This window comes from Phyllobates terribilis, unplaced genomic scaffold (assembly GCF_046119375.1).
Source record: "Phyllobates terribilis strain yellow unplaced genomic scaffold, ASM4611937v1 Scaffold_5__5_contigs__length_657084704, whole genome shotgun sequence".
Lineage (NCBI taxonomy): Eukaryota > Metazoa > Chordata > Amphibia > Anura > Dendrobatidae > Phyllobates > Phyllobates terribilis.
The window spans coordinates 32,616,186-32,632,699 of NW_027362765.1; the positions used below are offsets into that span (position 1 = coordinate 32,616,186).

Sequence of the window (16,514 nt, forward strand, 5' to 3'; positions counted from 1 at the left end):
TGAACATTTTATTTTTATGTCTCAATGTTATAAACGTCTATGAAACACCTGGGGGTTCAAGGTGCTCACCACACATCTAGATAAGTTCCCTGAGGGATCTAGTTTCCAAAATAGTGTCACTTGTGGGGGATTTACACTGTTTAGACATATCAACGGCCCTCCAAACGCGACATGGCGTCCGTTAATTATGGCAGCAAATTTTACATTCAAAAAGTTAAATGGCGCTCACTCCCTTCCAAGTCCTACTGTATGCCCAAACAGTGGTTTTCCCCCACATATTGGGTATCGGTGTGCTCAGGAGAAGTTGCACTACAAATTTTGGGGTCCATTGTCTCCTGTTACTCTTTTGAAAGTAAAAAAAAATTGGTCTAAAGTAACATTTTTGTAAAAAAAAGTTAAATGTTTATTTTTTCCTTCCACATTCCAAAAATTCCTGTGAAGCACTTGAAGGGTTGATAAACTTCTTGAATGTGGTTTTGAGCACCTTGAGGGGTGCAGTTTTTAGAATGGTGTCACTTTTTGGTATTTTCTGTCATATAGACCCCTCAAAGTCACTTCAAATTTGATGTAGTCCCTAAAAAAATTGTTTTGTAAATTTTGTTGGAAAAATAAGAAATCGCTGGTCAACTTTTAACCCTTATAACTTCCTAACGAAAAAAAAAATTTGGTTCCAAAATTGAGCTGATGTAAAGTATACATGTGGGAAATGTTATTTATTAACTATCTCGTGTGACATATCTCTCTGATTTAAGAACATAAAGATTAAAATTTAGAAAATTGCAAAATTTTCGCCAAATTTACGATTTTTTCATAAATAAACGTAAATCATATCTAATAAATTTTTACCACTATCATGAAGTACAATATGTCATGAAAAAAACAGTCTCAGAATCACCGGGATCTGTTGAAGCGTTCCAGAGTTATTACCTCATAAAGTGACACTGGTCAGAATTAAAAAAATTGGCCTGGTCAGAAAGGTGAAAACAGGTTTCGGGGTGAAAGGGTTAAGGAAATACTACTAGAATCTTTTAGAAAACTTATACCCTCTTGTGAAGACGCTGGGTCTTCCGTGGGCTTAACGCTACTCAGACAACACAGGGTGCGGGTAAAACAGCGTGGCAATACTTTATTGAACCACAAAGCGGACAATAAACACACAGAACAGTCCCAGCAAACACCCAAGATGGTACAACATTAGACAATCTCACCCTTTCACTGACCCGTCTGGGATAGAACAGCTGCGACTTTGGAGACTTCCAGGGCCGTCTACCTCAACCAGTGGCCCCCCTGCTTCTGGCGGGCCCCCACAGAGAGAAGGTAGCGGCAAGCTTAGGAAGCTAGCCGTCCATCGGGGTACAAGACAAGGAAACCCGAGGGTCCAAATCTGGCCTCTCCGAGAGTTTCCATGGGTTCTAAGCGACCAGTGGGTCCCTCCTAACAACCCAAAAACAACATATCGATGGGGCCAGGTGACTCCTTTGTCCTCTCTTGGACTCCCCAAAATGTATCCATGTCTCTCTGATGGTTAATGGAGCAGATCCGAATCTTTCAAGTCAGGGCCGGTACCCTTAGGCTAGAATCATATAGAATTCAGCATCTGTGTCTGTGTTTGGTTAATACCATGCAATCCATCTACTTTCCTGAAGGATGTTTCTCATTCTCCTTCTAAAGTCGGTCTTTCTGATTCTCTATCCCAAGACTGACTCTGTCTCCAGCACTACAGACATACCTGTTTATATTTACATCTGTGTGAGGTCATCAGGCACAGGTAAGAGGTAAAGGTGCAGGAGTATCCACAGGGTATCCCCCAAGATTGACTGGCAAACACCCTACAATGGTATTTAACATATCTAGCAAACATTCATTGTTCTAGCTAATCTATTTACATAGTTTGTATCACAGGGGCTCTTGTAAATACTGGCTTTTAGTACAATTAGCATATTAGCAAACAACATTGTTTCCAAGAGGAGACAATCAATCAGGGTTAGACAAATACTGGTCTGACCTTTAGAAATACACAAACATGTACGAGACAATTTAAACACAATAATGTAATTTAAACACAATAATGTATTCTCTTGACTTAACAAATGTAAATGTCTGGCTTATTACTCTGTATCGTCACACCTCTGGTAATAAAATGTGAAGGAAAAAAAAGAAACCATTATGGATAAATAAGATGGTGGAAAGTTTAATAAGACAAAAACAAAGGGCATTCAAAATCTTGAAAGCTGAGAATACAGAAATAGCATTTTGGGATTATAAAGGTCTAAATTAGAAATGTAAAAAAGAAATCAAGCTAGCAAAGCTATCTAGAGAGAAACAAGTCGCCGGCGACATTAAAATAAATCTCCAAAATTTTTAAAATACATCATTGCCAAAAAGAAAAAAAAGAAGGTATCGGCCCCTTAAAAGACATCAATAACAAGATGATTATAGAGGACAAAGAAAAGGCTGAGATATTAAACAGGTACCTCTTAACCGTGTTCATCAACAAACTGTCTGTTCCAGGGATCTTTCAACAAAGCAAAAATCAAAGTTCACCACCTGATATAACTAGTTTAACACAAAAAGAAGTATGTCTGCATCTGAGCAAATTAAACATTGACAAATCCCCCAGCCCAGATGGCATTAATCCATGGATACGGAGGGAATTGAGCTCAGTAAGTGACAGACTGCTGTATCTCATATTCTTAGACTCTCTTGTAACAGGGGTGGTGCCATAGGATTGGAGGATGGCTGATGTGATACCAATATTTAAGAAAGGTAATAAGGTGGATTCAGGTAACTATTCTTTATCATTATTTCTATGCACTGTGCGATATATCCATTTACTTTTAGGTATTAGTGTATTTAGCTTTTGTCTTTGTTTTTTTTCTGCAGAGATATATTGCAGAGAATAATATAATAAATAATAATCAGCATGGATTCATGAAAAATAGGTCATGTCTAACCAACAATATTGGGTTTCTATGAGGAGGAAAGTGCAAATCTGGATGTTGGTAATGCGGCTGACGTGATTTATCTGGACTTTGCAAAGGCATTTAATACTGTACCAAATAACAGCCTTATACTGAACATACAGAAGCAAGGATTTGGGGGAACTATAAGCAGATGGGTAAGGAATTGGTTAAAAGGCAGGAAGCAAAGAGTTGTCATAAATGGTACGATCCCTAAATGGGATATAGTCAGCAGTGGGGTGCCGCAGGGAAAACTCCTCAGCAGAGATGATGGAGGTCGGAGGGGGCAGTGGAGGGTGGAGGAGAGAGTTAAAAGTGTTGAATAGCTGTTTGGGGTTGTAGGATAGGGAGGATATGAGGGTTGTGAAGTGGGCCTGTTTAGCAGAGGTGAGTGCTAATTTGAATGCAAGTGTTGCTTGTTTGAATGCAGTGAAGTCATCTTGAGTATGTGTTTTCTTCCAACGCCGCTCCGCAACCCTGGACACTTGTTGAAGCTGTTTAGTGAGGTTGTTGTGCCAGGGTTGCCTGTTGACTCGTCGCGCTCTGCCATGCACAAGAGGGGCGACCGAGTCAATAGCTGATGCGAGAGTGACATTGTGGAAAGCGGTGGCGCTTTCTATGTCATGGAGTGAGGATATGGATGTCAGTGGTAGAACAGAGTCAGAGAGTGTGTGAGTGTCTAGATGTGCAAGGTTTCTGCGGGGGTGTGCTAGTTGCCAGACATGGGTGACAGGTGGGGAGGACAGGGATGAGAATGTGAGTAGATGGTGGTCAGATAGGGGTAGGGGGAAGGTTGTGAGGTTAGATAGGGAGCAGAGTCGGGTGAAGATCAGGTCTAGTGTGTGTCCGTCTGTGTGGGTGGCTGAGGAGGACAACTGAGTAAGTCCAAAGGATTTTACTCTCAATCCCATCCACAAGGTAATTAATAAAGAGTCTAAAAAGAATCGGTCCTAGCACAGATCCCAGGGGTACCAAAATTCCTGAGTCCAACAGTTCGGACACTGAGCACGCCTGAAGGCCCTCGCTATGCTGAGGAACTTCGCTTCAGGTGGGGTAAGCCAAATAGGAGCAACGCCGGCCTATGTTGCAGTCCATTTGCTCAGAGTTCATGGGACACCGGGCGGCTATATAGCCAGGGGCATGACACTGCCAAGGATGGGATGGGACTGATTACCCAGCTGAGATTCAGCGGTCTCCTGGGACTTTAGACGCCCACCCAGTGAGGAATTAGCCCCCTTCTTTTGGGAGCCACCCCCCTTTGGGAACCCCAGAAAGGTGACCTAACCCCTGCTTGACCACCTAGGGAACCCTCTTCCCCAACGGTACCTCTCCACTAGGCCCACCAGGTCATCTGCATTTTGGGGATCTCCCTGGGCAACCCAGGACCGAATTGGCTTCGGCAGAGAGTGGATAAACCGATCCATGACCACTCTCTCGACCATCTGGGCTGGGGAACAAGTTTCTGGCTGCCGCTAGGTGCAGAAGGTCAAACATTTGCGAGCGGTGAGGTTTGTCCCTGTGGAAGTCCCAGAGGTGGACTCGTTGTGCCCTGACTGCCAGGGTGACACCCAGCTGTGCCAGGATCTCAGCCTTACGTTTGCTATACCCTAGCGTCTTGCAAGGCCAAATCAAAGTACGCCTTCTGTGGTTCCCAGGTCAGATATGGGGCTAGAACTTCCGCCCACTGCTCCGGTGGTAGTCTCTCACAGTCCACCATCCTCTCAAACACAGTCACGAATGCCGACCACAAGAGCTAGTAATGGCAGACTCTATAACAGCTTTTATACAAGGGCTGAATGATTTCCTCGATACACATAACATTATGGGTTAGAGGTTAAATTAGTGACAAAATGTACAATTGGTGGAGGAAGGTTGAACTTAAAGGTCTTTATTCAACTATGTAACTATGCTCTGCTCTGTACATATTGTACACACACGGCTCCGCTCCGCACACATCGTACACACACAGCTCCGAACACCTCAGACACACATGGCTTTGTTCCATACACCTCATACACACGTGGCTCCGCTCCGCACACATCATACATACACAGCTCCGCACACCTCGTACACGCGCGGCTCCGCTCCGAACACCTCAGACACACATGGCTTTGTTCCATACACCTCATACACACGTGGCTCCGCTCCGCACACATCATACATACACAGCTCCGCACACCTCGTACACGCGCGGCTCCGCTCCGTACACCTCAGACACACACGGCTTCGTTCCATACACCTCATACACGCGCGGCTCCGCTCCGTACTCCTCGTACACACGCGGCTCCGCTCCGTACACCTCGTACACGCGCGGCTCCGCTCCGTACACCTCGTACACACACGGCTCTGCTCCGTACACCTCGTACACACGCGGCTCCGCTCCGTACACCTCGTACACGCGCGGCTCCGCTCCGTACACCTCGTACACACACGGCTCTGCTCCGTACTCCTCGTACACACGCGGCTCCGCTCCGTACACCTCGTACACGCGCGGCTCTGCTCCGTACACCTCGTACACACGCGGCTCCGCTCCGTAAACCTCGTACACGCGCGGCTCTGCTCCGTACACCTCGTACACGCGCGGCTCTGCTCCGTACACCTCGTACACGCGCGGCTCCGCTCCGTACACCTCGTACACACGCGGCTCTGCTACATCCACACTGTAAACCCCTCCTGACCCCACACATAACCTCCACCTCATCCAGCACCATGACAACCAGCACAGCAGAGTCCTGCATCCACTGAGGCCCCTGATCATGTGACCCCTGACTCCTCCCCTCCTGTGACCTCATCACAGGTCCTGTGCGCACAGAGCAGCCATATATGTGGTGGCGGCTCTGCAGGTGGAGGTATGTGGAGATCCCCCATTACTGGGTGCAGGGGGCATTAACCCCCTCAGTGCTGAGGCTATTGTGACCTCTGCCTCCCTTATTCCTAGTGCTGTGACCTTTCTCTTTCCTCTGTATCAGGTTATTACGGGATGAGTTGTATTTTGTCGCCATTTTCGGCTCCATATAATGTAACTGATGTAACATATATTTGGTGACAGATGACAGACGGCCGCTCCTCTGTTATCTCCAGTAATAAATGTACAACTACTGTGATAACAATTACATATGGGGAATATTTGTTGTATGACTTTTCCACAATAATTTCTCATTACTTGGGAAGAAATATCACATTTATGTCATCAATCTCCGCATATCAGAACGTTTGTTATTTTTCCTGGCTGCCATGGTAACAATCGACGTCCTGCGATCACATAGCGAGATGCTGATGTAACGTTTAATCACCTGGATGAGATGGTCGATATTGACCACAGCATCCGAGGAGTTAAACAACCCGTGCGATTGTCATCATGTAATAGTATGTGACAGCGAGAAAACTGCATCTGATGTACAGTAACGGCAAAGAGCAGGAGAGATGAAAGGGATTTTCCATGAATCGAGAAATAATAAATACAAAATCTCCTGATATGTTTCCCCTTATTATCTCCAATAGAACTCAGGGTTCTTTATTACTTTACATCGGCTTCATCTTCTTCCCATTCAGGTTCCTACAATATCGGATCCTCTCAGTGGAGATCTTCTATATAAGAGAATTTTCCTGATTGACCCATCCAGGATGGATAGGGACAGGGACAAGATGACGGAGAGGATATTACACCTTACCCTAGAGATCCTCTTCCAGCTTACTGGAGAGGTGAGATATTCTGATGACGTCACATTACATCATTCTTATCTATGGGAATAACAGATGGACAGAACTGGAGAGGTGAGGACTCTGGAAATGTCTGTAGTGAGATTTACTAATGTGTCTCTCCATAACCAGGATTACAATGTAGTGAAGAAGACCTCTAGTGAGCGCTGTCAGGCTCCTGTGTCTGAGGGATGGGAAAGACCCCTGAGCCCAATCATGGGGCCTCCATCTCACCCCCTGATACATGAGGACATCAATGACCAGAAGATCCTAGAGCTCACCTACAAGATGATTGAGCTGCTGACTGGAGAGGTGACACTGCTGGGAATGCTGGGACATTATACAGTAATGCTATGAAGGAATCGGGGGTGTGACTGTTTCATTGTATGTGTCAGGTTCCTATAAGATGTCAGGATGTCGCCGTCTATTTCTCCATGGAGGAGTGGGAGTATTTAGAAGGACACAAAAATCTGTACAAGGACGTCATGATGGAGGTTCCCCAGTCCCTCACATCACCAGGTAATAGGACAAAATACACACGGCCTATAATTATCTGTATGTAAAGAATGAATTCAGCCACTGTTTATGTTTCCTCCAGTTCTACCCAATCTGATGACAACACCAGAGAGATGTCCCCAACCTCTTCTTCCACAGGACTGTAAACAAGAAAATCCCAATGTTCCTCAGGATGATCAGGTAGATGGAGAGAATGTGTCGTGAGATCTCCTGTAAAATGTGTAGACGGCTGTGAAGGTCTTATTATCAGTCTTGTTTTATCCACCAGTATTATATGTTTTATACTTGTGTAATGAGAACGGTGGAGATGACAGGATTAGAGCTGATCATAGATGTTATTTCTCCATCTGTCTGTGACTTTTACAATATTTGCTTCAGGGTAAAGATCTGACCCATATTAATACTACAGAGACATATGTGATTGGTGATGAGCGGTGTAAAGAGGAGACTCCTGCTTATGACTACCCAGGTGAGTAGTAACCACTAAATGCAGAGAAGTCACAGATTTTTCTCATTCACTGGCTTTAGCTGCTCTTTTGGAATGGTATTCCAGCCACATCATAATCAAGTGGTCAACATTCTGCCACTATACCACTACATACTCCTGTACCCAAAAATGTTTCCATTAGTTTGAGCATTTATTATTGTTGTTATTTATTTTTAGTAGCCATTGATTCCATGGTGCTGTACATGAGAAGGGGTTTCATACAAATATAAATTACCGCAAACAAACTTAAAATGTCTTACCGGTGCAGAAAGGAGAGGGCCCTGCCCTTGCAGGCTTACATTCTACAGGATAACAGGGAAGGAGACAGTAGGTTAGAGGTAATTTGTACTGGAGTTATCGATTGTTGAATCTGAGAGGCCAGAAAATAATCCACCTTAATATTAGAGTAAATTAAATTAAATTTTTAATCTTGGCTAAGTGTGAATTTCTGTACAATAACAGCAGAGTTTCCCTCTATTCTGACTTTTCAGTTTCTGTGAGAAAAGAATAGAACCGAGCAGAGGGACCAGGTGCTACTCCAGGTCAGACCCCTGTCACAGCTGTTGACCCACACCGGGGAATGCAGGAACAGGCAGGTTAGCTGGTATGCAGACAGGTGGGTACTGGCAGGCACGGCTGGTATGACAGCAGGTGGGTACTTAGCAGGCACGGCTGGTATGAAGCCAGGTGGGTACTGGCAGGCACTGCTGGTATGCAGACAGTGGGGTGCTGACAGGCACGGCTGGAATGCAGACAGGCAGATACTGGCAGGTATGAATGCAGGCTGGATAGGGACCAGTACAGACTGGGATACAGGAACAGAGCCGCAGGTGCGGTGGACTAGCAGAGCAAAACCGCAGGTGCGGTGAACGAGCAGAGCGGAGCAAAACCGCAGGTGCGGTGAACAAGCAGAGCGGAGCAAAACCGCAGGTGCGGTGAACAAGCAGAGCAGAACAGAACAGCCAGAGCGGTAAACAAGCGGAGCAGAGCGGAACCGCCGGAGCGGTGGACAAGCAGAACAGAGCAGAAGGTGAAGGCAGACAGGACAGGGCTCTTTTCACATGGAACAGACTGGAAAATACAGGAAGATGGTTAGAACACAGGAGGTAGATACGGAGACAGGGAAAGGGGACAAGCAGAACCAGATACACACAAGGTACCTACAATGAAATAGCAAGTGGACACAAAACTCACAAACAGAAGTACAGAGACAACGAGTTGTAGTTAGGTGCAGGTTCAGACACTGCAGGAAAAGGGAAGGTACGGACATAGAGAGAAACAAGTAACGGGCTAGGACACTGTTCAGACAGGAACTGAACCGGGAACAAGATACAGGAACGAGCCTGGGAACTCAGCCCCCAGGGTGGCGGAAACAGACTAGAAGTCAGAGATACAGGTAGCGGCCGTGGGTACTCAGCCCCCAGGGTGGCAGAACAGACTAGATACAGGACAGGACCCGGCAACTCAGTTTCAAAAGACAAACTGAGTGAAAGTGTTGCTCAGGCACCTCCTACTGGGTGGAGGGGGTTTAAGTATCCAGTGACTCACAGCAATAGGCTGGGGACGCATTAGGACTGTGCACACAGTAGCTATAAGAAACAAGCAGAAAGCCGCGCCGACGCCCTAAGCAATCAGACAAGAGACATGGACAGAGCAGATACTGGAGCAAAGAGTTCTGCATGGACTGACAGGTAAGATTGCGGTCTTGCATGGTGGGAGGTGGTGCACCATGCAAGCACGCCGCCAGGGATGTTACAGTACCCCCCCTCCTTTACGCCCCCTCTTCCTCCAGCCAGCAAGGATTTTCTGCAAAGAATTTGGAGACCGATCCTTCTCCTCAAGAAGATTTCCTCTTCTGTCCACTAGAGGGAACAAAGCTGGTTTCATCATCTTTGTAACTAGGATGCTTCCTTCCATCGGGCCATCCTCGGCAACCGATGAAGTGGGCGAGGTACCAGGAACAGGACACAGGAAAGTCTCTCTCCACTTATTAATATTGGGTAGCACCCCAAAGGATTCACAGGACAACTGGAGATCACCGGGTTGGAGGGGTGAAGAGACTCTGGGGAAACCACCGCCTTGACGTGCACTTTGCCAAGCTTACTGGATGAAGTGGGCGAAGTACCAGATACAGGGTGCAGAAAAGTCTCTCTCCATTTGTTATCAGGTAGCACCCCGGAGGATTCAGGAGACAACTGGAAGTTCTCTGCCTGGTTGGAGGGGTGCAGAGACTTGGAGGTAGCCACCGCCTTGATGGACTTATTGCCAGATTTGTTAGAGATGGAGGATCCTTGCTTAGGGACCAACCTCAGTCTGGTTTCTGAGATGACACGTCTGCGAGGCGAGGCGGTGCCTAAAGCCAGATCATTGATACAATCGTCGGGACTGTGTGGGGACAATGCCTCTGCTTCCCTTCCTTCGGAGACTTCAGCGCACAGCGAGTCAGCGACTAGCAGATCTGGTGAAGAAGAAGAAGAAACTGCTGACTGTCCTGAAGATATGGGGACTGGACACCCCTTACACCTCAGCAGTCCCCCAGGAAACACCATGCAGGATCTCCAGACCTGAGCGGGCACTAATTCTCTCGGCTCTGGGACGACCTGTGGGTAAACCAGACAGCACCTGGAATGTGAACTTCTTCATGTGTAATGCTCCAATCTGGAGCTTAATTTGTACGGACATATTTTGACTGTTTCTGAGTAGGGCTCGTCCTTCTGCTGACAATGTCCAAACCGGCTTCTGGAGTTGTTGGACAGGAATCAGACACCGACTCTTCAAGGCTTTAAGCCCGAAACTTCCGGTTAATCCGAGGCCTTCACTTGCCACGGAGACAGTCCTTGTCATCTGTGGAGAGGAAACACTAACGCCAAGGGCAACCTCTCCTACAGGCCTAATGTCTTGGGATTCTCCAACCTTCGCTGGACAAATACCGCAGTAGGACCGCCATCCGATTTTGTGACTGAGTTCTGGCTTCTGCTTTGCCTGACGAACATAGTCATCCTTCATGGATTCTATACGGAAAGCTGCCTCTACAGGCTGGGGAACAGGAGGTCTTTGGGAGGACAGAACCTGGCGAGACGGTTTACCTCTACGCCTTGCACGTCTGGACTGCCTCTTGAGGTTGGGAAGAGAAGTATTCTGTGGAGCATAGTCATCCTGTGTGGATTCTGGGTGGGCAGCAGTCTCTTCGGGTTGGAGGACTGGTAGGCTACCTACACACATTACCCATCAGGGCTGCTCCAGGATACTGGGAAGGGAAGCTTTAGCAGAAGCCTCAGGATTAGGGTCATCGAAGACCATTAGAAAGGCCACCAGGAAGGCCTGCAGGTCAGAGACGATAGGATCCCATGCTTCCCATAGGGGGGTGATCCATTTCAAGGCATCACCCGCTAGGTAGGACATCATGAATGCTACTTTAACCCGATCGGTAGGAAAATAGTGAGCATAGAATTTGAAATGCAGCATGCATTGCTCCACAAATGCACGGCTTTTTTTGGATCCCCATAGTACCGTGGTGGATCCACAGGAACGAGTGCTGATAGCTCCATTTGGGCTGGTGCGTAAATCGCCTTGACCTCAGCTTGAGAAAAAAAAAATTTCTTGGTGCACGTATTCGCCAGACAAGGATTCAAATGTCTCTGAGAGCGAAGGGCCGTGGGGCTCAACAGGAACCATGGCCTGAGCAAACTGTTACGCTCGCGCCCGGACTGACTGGCGTGAGCGTGATTAGTGATCCCACTGTACCATGAACCGAGGAGTGCCTGGAGGGGCGTAACTAAGTATCAACCCGATCCAACCAAGGTCGCACGGCGGCTCAGTCGACTCCTTGAATCAGGGAGGAACCGAGCAGAGGGACCAGGTGTTACTCCAGGTCAGACCCCGGTCACAGCTGTTAACCCACACTGGGGAATGCAGGAACAGGCAGGTTAGCTGGTATGCAGACAGGTGGGTACTGGCAGGCACGGCTGGTATGACAGCAGGTGGGTATTTAGCAGGCACTGCTGGTATGAAGGCAGGTCAGTACTGGCAGGCACAGCTGGTATGCAGATAGGCAGGTGCTGACAGGCATGGCTGGAATGCAGACAGTCAGATACTGGCAGGTATGAATACAGGCTGAATAGGGACCAGTACAGACTGGGATACAGGAACAGAGTCGCAGGTGCGGTGGACTAGCAGAGCGGAGCAAAACCTCAGGTGCGGTGAACAAGCAGAGCGGAGCAAAACCTCAGGTGCGGTGAACAAGCAGAGCGGAGCAAAACCTCAGGTGCGGTGAGCAAGCAGAGCGGAGCAAAACCGCAGGTGCGGTGAGCAAGCAGAGCGGAGCAAAACCGCAGATGCGGTGAGCAAGCAGAGCGGAGCAAAACCGCAGGTGCGGTGAGCAAGCAGAGCGGAGCAAAACCGCAGATGCGGTGAGCAAGCAGAGCGGAGCAAAACCGCAGGTGCGGTGAACAAGCGGAGCGGAGCAAAACCGCAGGTGCGGTGAGCAAGCGGAGCTGAGCAAAACCGCAGGTGCGGTAAACAGGCGGAGCGGAACAGAACCGCAGGTGCGGTAAACAGGCGGAGCAGAGCGGAACCGCCGGAGCGGTGAACAAGCAGAGCAGAACAGAGCTGAAGGTGAAGGCAGACAGGACAGGGCTCTTTTCACATGGAACAGACTGGAAAATACAGGAAGATGGTTAGAACACAGGAGGTAGATACAGAGGCAGGGAAAGGGGACAAGCAGAACCAGATACACACAAGGTACTTACAATGAAGTAGCGAGTGGACACAAAACGAGTTGTAGTTAGGTGCAGGTTCAGACACTGCAGGAAAAGGGAAGGTACGGACATAGAGAGAAACAAGTAACGGGCTAGGACACTGTTCAGACAGGAACTGAACCGGGAACAAGATACAGGAACGAACCTGGGAACTCAGCCCCCAGGGTGGCGGAAACAGACTAGAAGTCAGAGATACAGGTAGCGGCCCTGGGTACTCAGCCCGCAGGATGGCGGAACAGACTAGATACAGGACAGGACCTGCCAACTCAGTTGCAAAGACAAACTGAGTGAAAGTGTTGCTCAGGCACCTCCTACTGGGTGGAGGGGGTGGAGGGGGTTTAAGTATCCAGTGACTCACAGCAATAGGCTGTGGACGCATTAGGACTGTGCACACAGTAGCTAGAAGAAACAAGCAGAAAGCCGCGCCGACGCCCTAAGCAATCAGACAAGAGACATGGACAGAGCAGGTACTGGAGCAAAGAGTGCAGCATGGACTGACAGGTAAGATTGAGGTCTTGCATGGTGGGAGGTGGTGCACCATGCAAGCACGCCGCCAGGGATGTTACACCCTATATTTCAAATCTGACATGTGTCACTTTACGTAGTGATAACTTTAAACTTTCTATGTGACACATTGGACTTTTTATTAGTGGCAATTTTAGGTTAATTTGTTTTGAGTTTATTTAGGGAAAAAAAACTGAAATTAGCCCAAAATGTTGAAGATTTAGAAATGTTCAAACATTGATTTTTTTTATGTCCTTAAAACAAATAGTGACACCACACAAAATTGTTAGCAAATAACATTTACCATATTTCTACTTTACATTTTAAGTGGGCTCTTCCCGTTACTGCAATGCTAGCATGTTTAACAGCGATTGGCCACACTGCAAGGCTCAGAAGCTAGGAGGACATTTGGCTTTGGAAGATCAGATTTTGCTGGATTGGTTTATGGAATCCATGTTGAGTTTCAAGAGTCTTCCATCTACTAGTAATTTGGAAACATGTTTCCTATGACAAATGATGGTGGTTTATTATTCCAATATTTGGGAGGCAGAATGAACAAAGAGAGTCAAACATCATGCTCTACTGGTTGGTGCCCTGAGGTCTACTGTTGGATTGTGAACTGTTTTTGAGTGAATAATTGAATGTCACTATATAACTTGCAATTAATTTCGGTATTTTAAAAATGTTATAAAAGTATGATTCAGGATATTTTATTCAAAAATAATCTTTATTCTTTGCAGGTGACTATACCAGGAGATCAGAGGGACAACTGACATCTATATTTTTTAAATCAGATGATCTTGATATTACACAAGATGTAACTGGCGTCTATGCCACCTCTTCAGAAATACCATCATGCCTTTACGACAAAGAACTATCATTTGATCCTTTTAAACAGGTTCTATCTTTTGATACATCACATATTATTATGAAAAATAAAAGTCACAAAAGAGGCGTTAAAAATCAAACTGATCTTACAACAAAGAAGCAGTTTTCAACTACAGAGGATGGAAAAAGATTTTCCCTCAAAACGTCTTTTGTTACATGTCAAAAAAATCACACAGAAGAGAAAAGATTTTCTTCTTCAGAGTGTGGGAAGTATTTTAACCAGAAATTAGAACTTGTTAGACAAAAAAAAGTTAATACAGGAGAGAACCCATATTCTTGTTCAGAATGTGAGAAATGTTTTGGAGATAAATTATATCTTGTTACACATCAGAGAACTCACGCAGGGGAGAAGCCATATTCATGCTCAGAATGTGGGAAATGTTTTACAAAGAAATCTAATTTTGTAATGCATCAGAGAACTCACACAGGGGAGAAACCATATTCATGTCCAGAATGTGGGAAATATTTTGCACGTAAATCACATCTTGTTACACATCAGAGAACTCACACAGGGGAGAAACCATATTCATGTCCAGAATGTGGGAAATGTTTTGCACATAAATCACATCTTGTTACACATCAGAGAACTCACACAGGGGAGAAGCCATACTCTTGTTTAGAATGTGGGAAATGTTTTATACGTAAATCACATCTTTTTATACATCAAAGAACGCACACAGGGGAGAAACCATTTTCATGTTCAGAATGTGGGAAATATTTTTTATGTAAATCACATCTTTTTATACATCAAAGAACACATACAGGGGAGAAACCATTTTCATGTTCAGAATGTGGGAAGTCTTTTTATCAGAAATCACATCTTGTTAGTCATCAGAGAAATCATACAGGGGAGAAACCATTTTCAAGTTTAGAATGTGGGAAATATTTTGCCAACAAAAGGAGTCTTACTAAACATGAAATATCTCGCACAGAGAGTCAAAGTAATGACAAATAAGTAAACGAGAAAGCTAGTTGGAACTCTCATTAGAATTAAAACATGTGAAGTTACTAATATATATCTGTTATCTAAAAAAGAAATTGAATGCAATATTCCATGTGCATTGAATATTTCAGTTACATATTCATATATTCACTATATGGATAAGAGTATTGCTACCTTTCCCTCTAATCCTCCCAAAAAATAGCAAAAATTTCTTCTGCCCTCTTTTTCCTAACTCCCAATCTCAGCTATCTGCCATTCATCAGTCTCTTTCAATCCACAATTTCCATATGTGATCAAATGTATTTACTTATCTACCGTATTTTTCGGACTATAAGACACACCCCAAATTTTGGGTAGGAAAATAGAAAAAAAAATGTTTTAATGTTAAAACGGGTGTCCCATCTTATAGTCCGAATTTAGCTTATAGCTTACCGGGGGTCAGCGGAAGTGGAGCGGAGTCACAGGAGGCAGGGTCGCTGATTAAGGAAACCGGCGACAGCAGGAGTTGGGCAATGCTGCAGGCCCTGGGCTGACAGGAGGTGGTGTCCTGGCGGTGTGAGACTGCGGGCCCTTGGCTTCAAGAAAATGTCAGCGGTGAGGCAGGAGCAGAGTCCCTGCTTTGTACATTGATTTCTCGGCGGTGGGCTTAAGGAAAATGGTTGCCTCTGGCGGCGCATGTGAAGATTTAGATCTCTGCTCGACAGTGAGCTGAGATCTAATTCTGAGCATATGCCGCCTCCGACAGCTTTTTTCCTGAGGCTCACTGCCAGGAAATCAATGTACAGAGCATGGACTCCTGCTTCACGGCCAACATTTTCTTGAAGCCCAGGGCCCACAGTCTCACACCTCCAGGACACCCCCTCCACCCAGCCCAGGGCCCACAGCATCGCCACACTCCTGCCACAGGCTTCCTGCAGCAGCGACCCTGCCTCCTGTGACCCTACTCCACCACTCCCCTGGTATGCTGCATTCAGACTATAAGATGCACCCTCATTTTCCTCTCAAATTTTGGGGAAGAAATGGCATCTTATAGTCCGAAAAATACGATATATTATAATAATAAACATGTTCATATTGCAAAGTATTTCTTTGTTGGAAAATCTGGTGTGATCCATTCCAATTAAAATAATATGTCTCAGTCTACATTATCTCAAACTGTAATGCTGAAATAAGATTATCTATACACAGACCTCATGAACAAAAATATTAAGGCTACAGCAACATCACATTTTATATAGAAGAATAGCGATATCTCCATAGTTCTCTGTATGATGACATATAGTGGTGGCCAAAAGTATTGGCACCCCTGCAATTCTGTCAGATAATACTCAGTTTCTTCCTGAAAATGGACAAAAGTATTGGCACTGTTTGAAAAATCATGTGATGCTTCTCTAATTCGTGTAATTAACAGCACCTGTAACTTACCTGTGGCACCTAACAGGTGTTGGCAATAACTAAATCACACTTGCAGCCTGTTAACATGGATTAAAGTTGACTCAACCTCTGTCCTGTGTCCTTGTGTGTACTACATTGAGCATGGAGAAAAGAAAGAAGACCAAAGAACTGTCTGAGGACTTGAGAAACCAAATTGTGAGGACGCATGAGCAATCTCAAGGCTACAAGTCCATCTCCAAAGACCTGAATGTTCCTGTGTCTTCCGTGCGCAGTGTCATCAAGAAGCTTAAAGCCCATGGCACTGTGGCTAACCTCCCTAGATGTGGACGGAAAAGAAAAATTGACGAGAGATTTCAACGCAAGAT

The 16,514-nt window shown here is 45.9% G+C and overlaps 1 protein-coding gene across 1 annotated transcript in view; it reads left to right on the forward strand.

Moving 5' to 3' along the window:
- Window positions 1–5,750: 5,750 nt before the first annotated feature.
- LOC141271406 (uncharacterized) overlaps window positions 5,751–16,514 on the forward strand; it is a 128,220-nt gene continuing 117,456 nt past the window's right edge. The window contains exons 1-7 of the mRNA XM_073681492.1: window positions 5,751–5,809; window positions 6,513–6,662; window positions 6,792–6,971; window positions 7,055–7,178; window positions 7,258–7,355; window positions 7,554–7,644; window positions 13,664–14,763. Coding sequence (XP_073537593.1) covers window positions 6,585–6,662; window positions 6,792–6,971; window positions 7,055–7,178; window positions 7,258–7,355; window positions 7,554–7,644; window positions 13,664–14,763 — 1,671 coding nt within the window. The 5' untranslated portion in view covers window positions 5,751–5,809; window positions 6,513–6,584. The remainder of the gene's footprint in view (window positions 5,810–6,512; window positions 6,663–6,791; window positions 6,972–7,054; window positions 7,179–7,257; window positions 7,356–7,553; window positions 7,645–13,663; window positions 14,764–16,514) is intronic.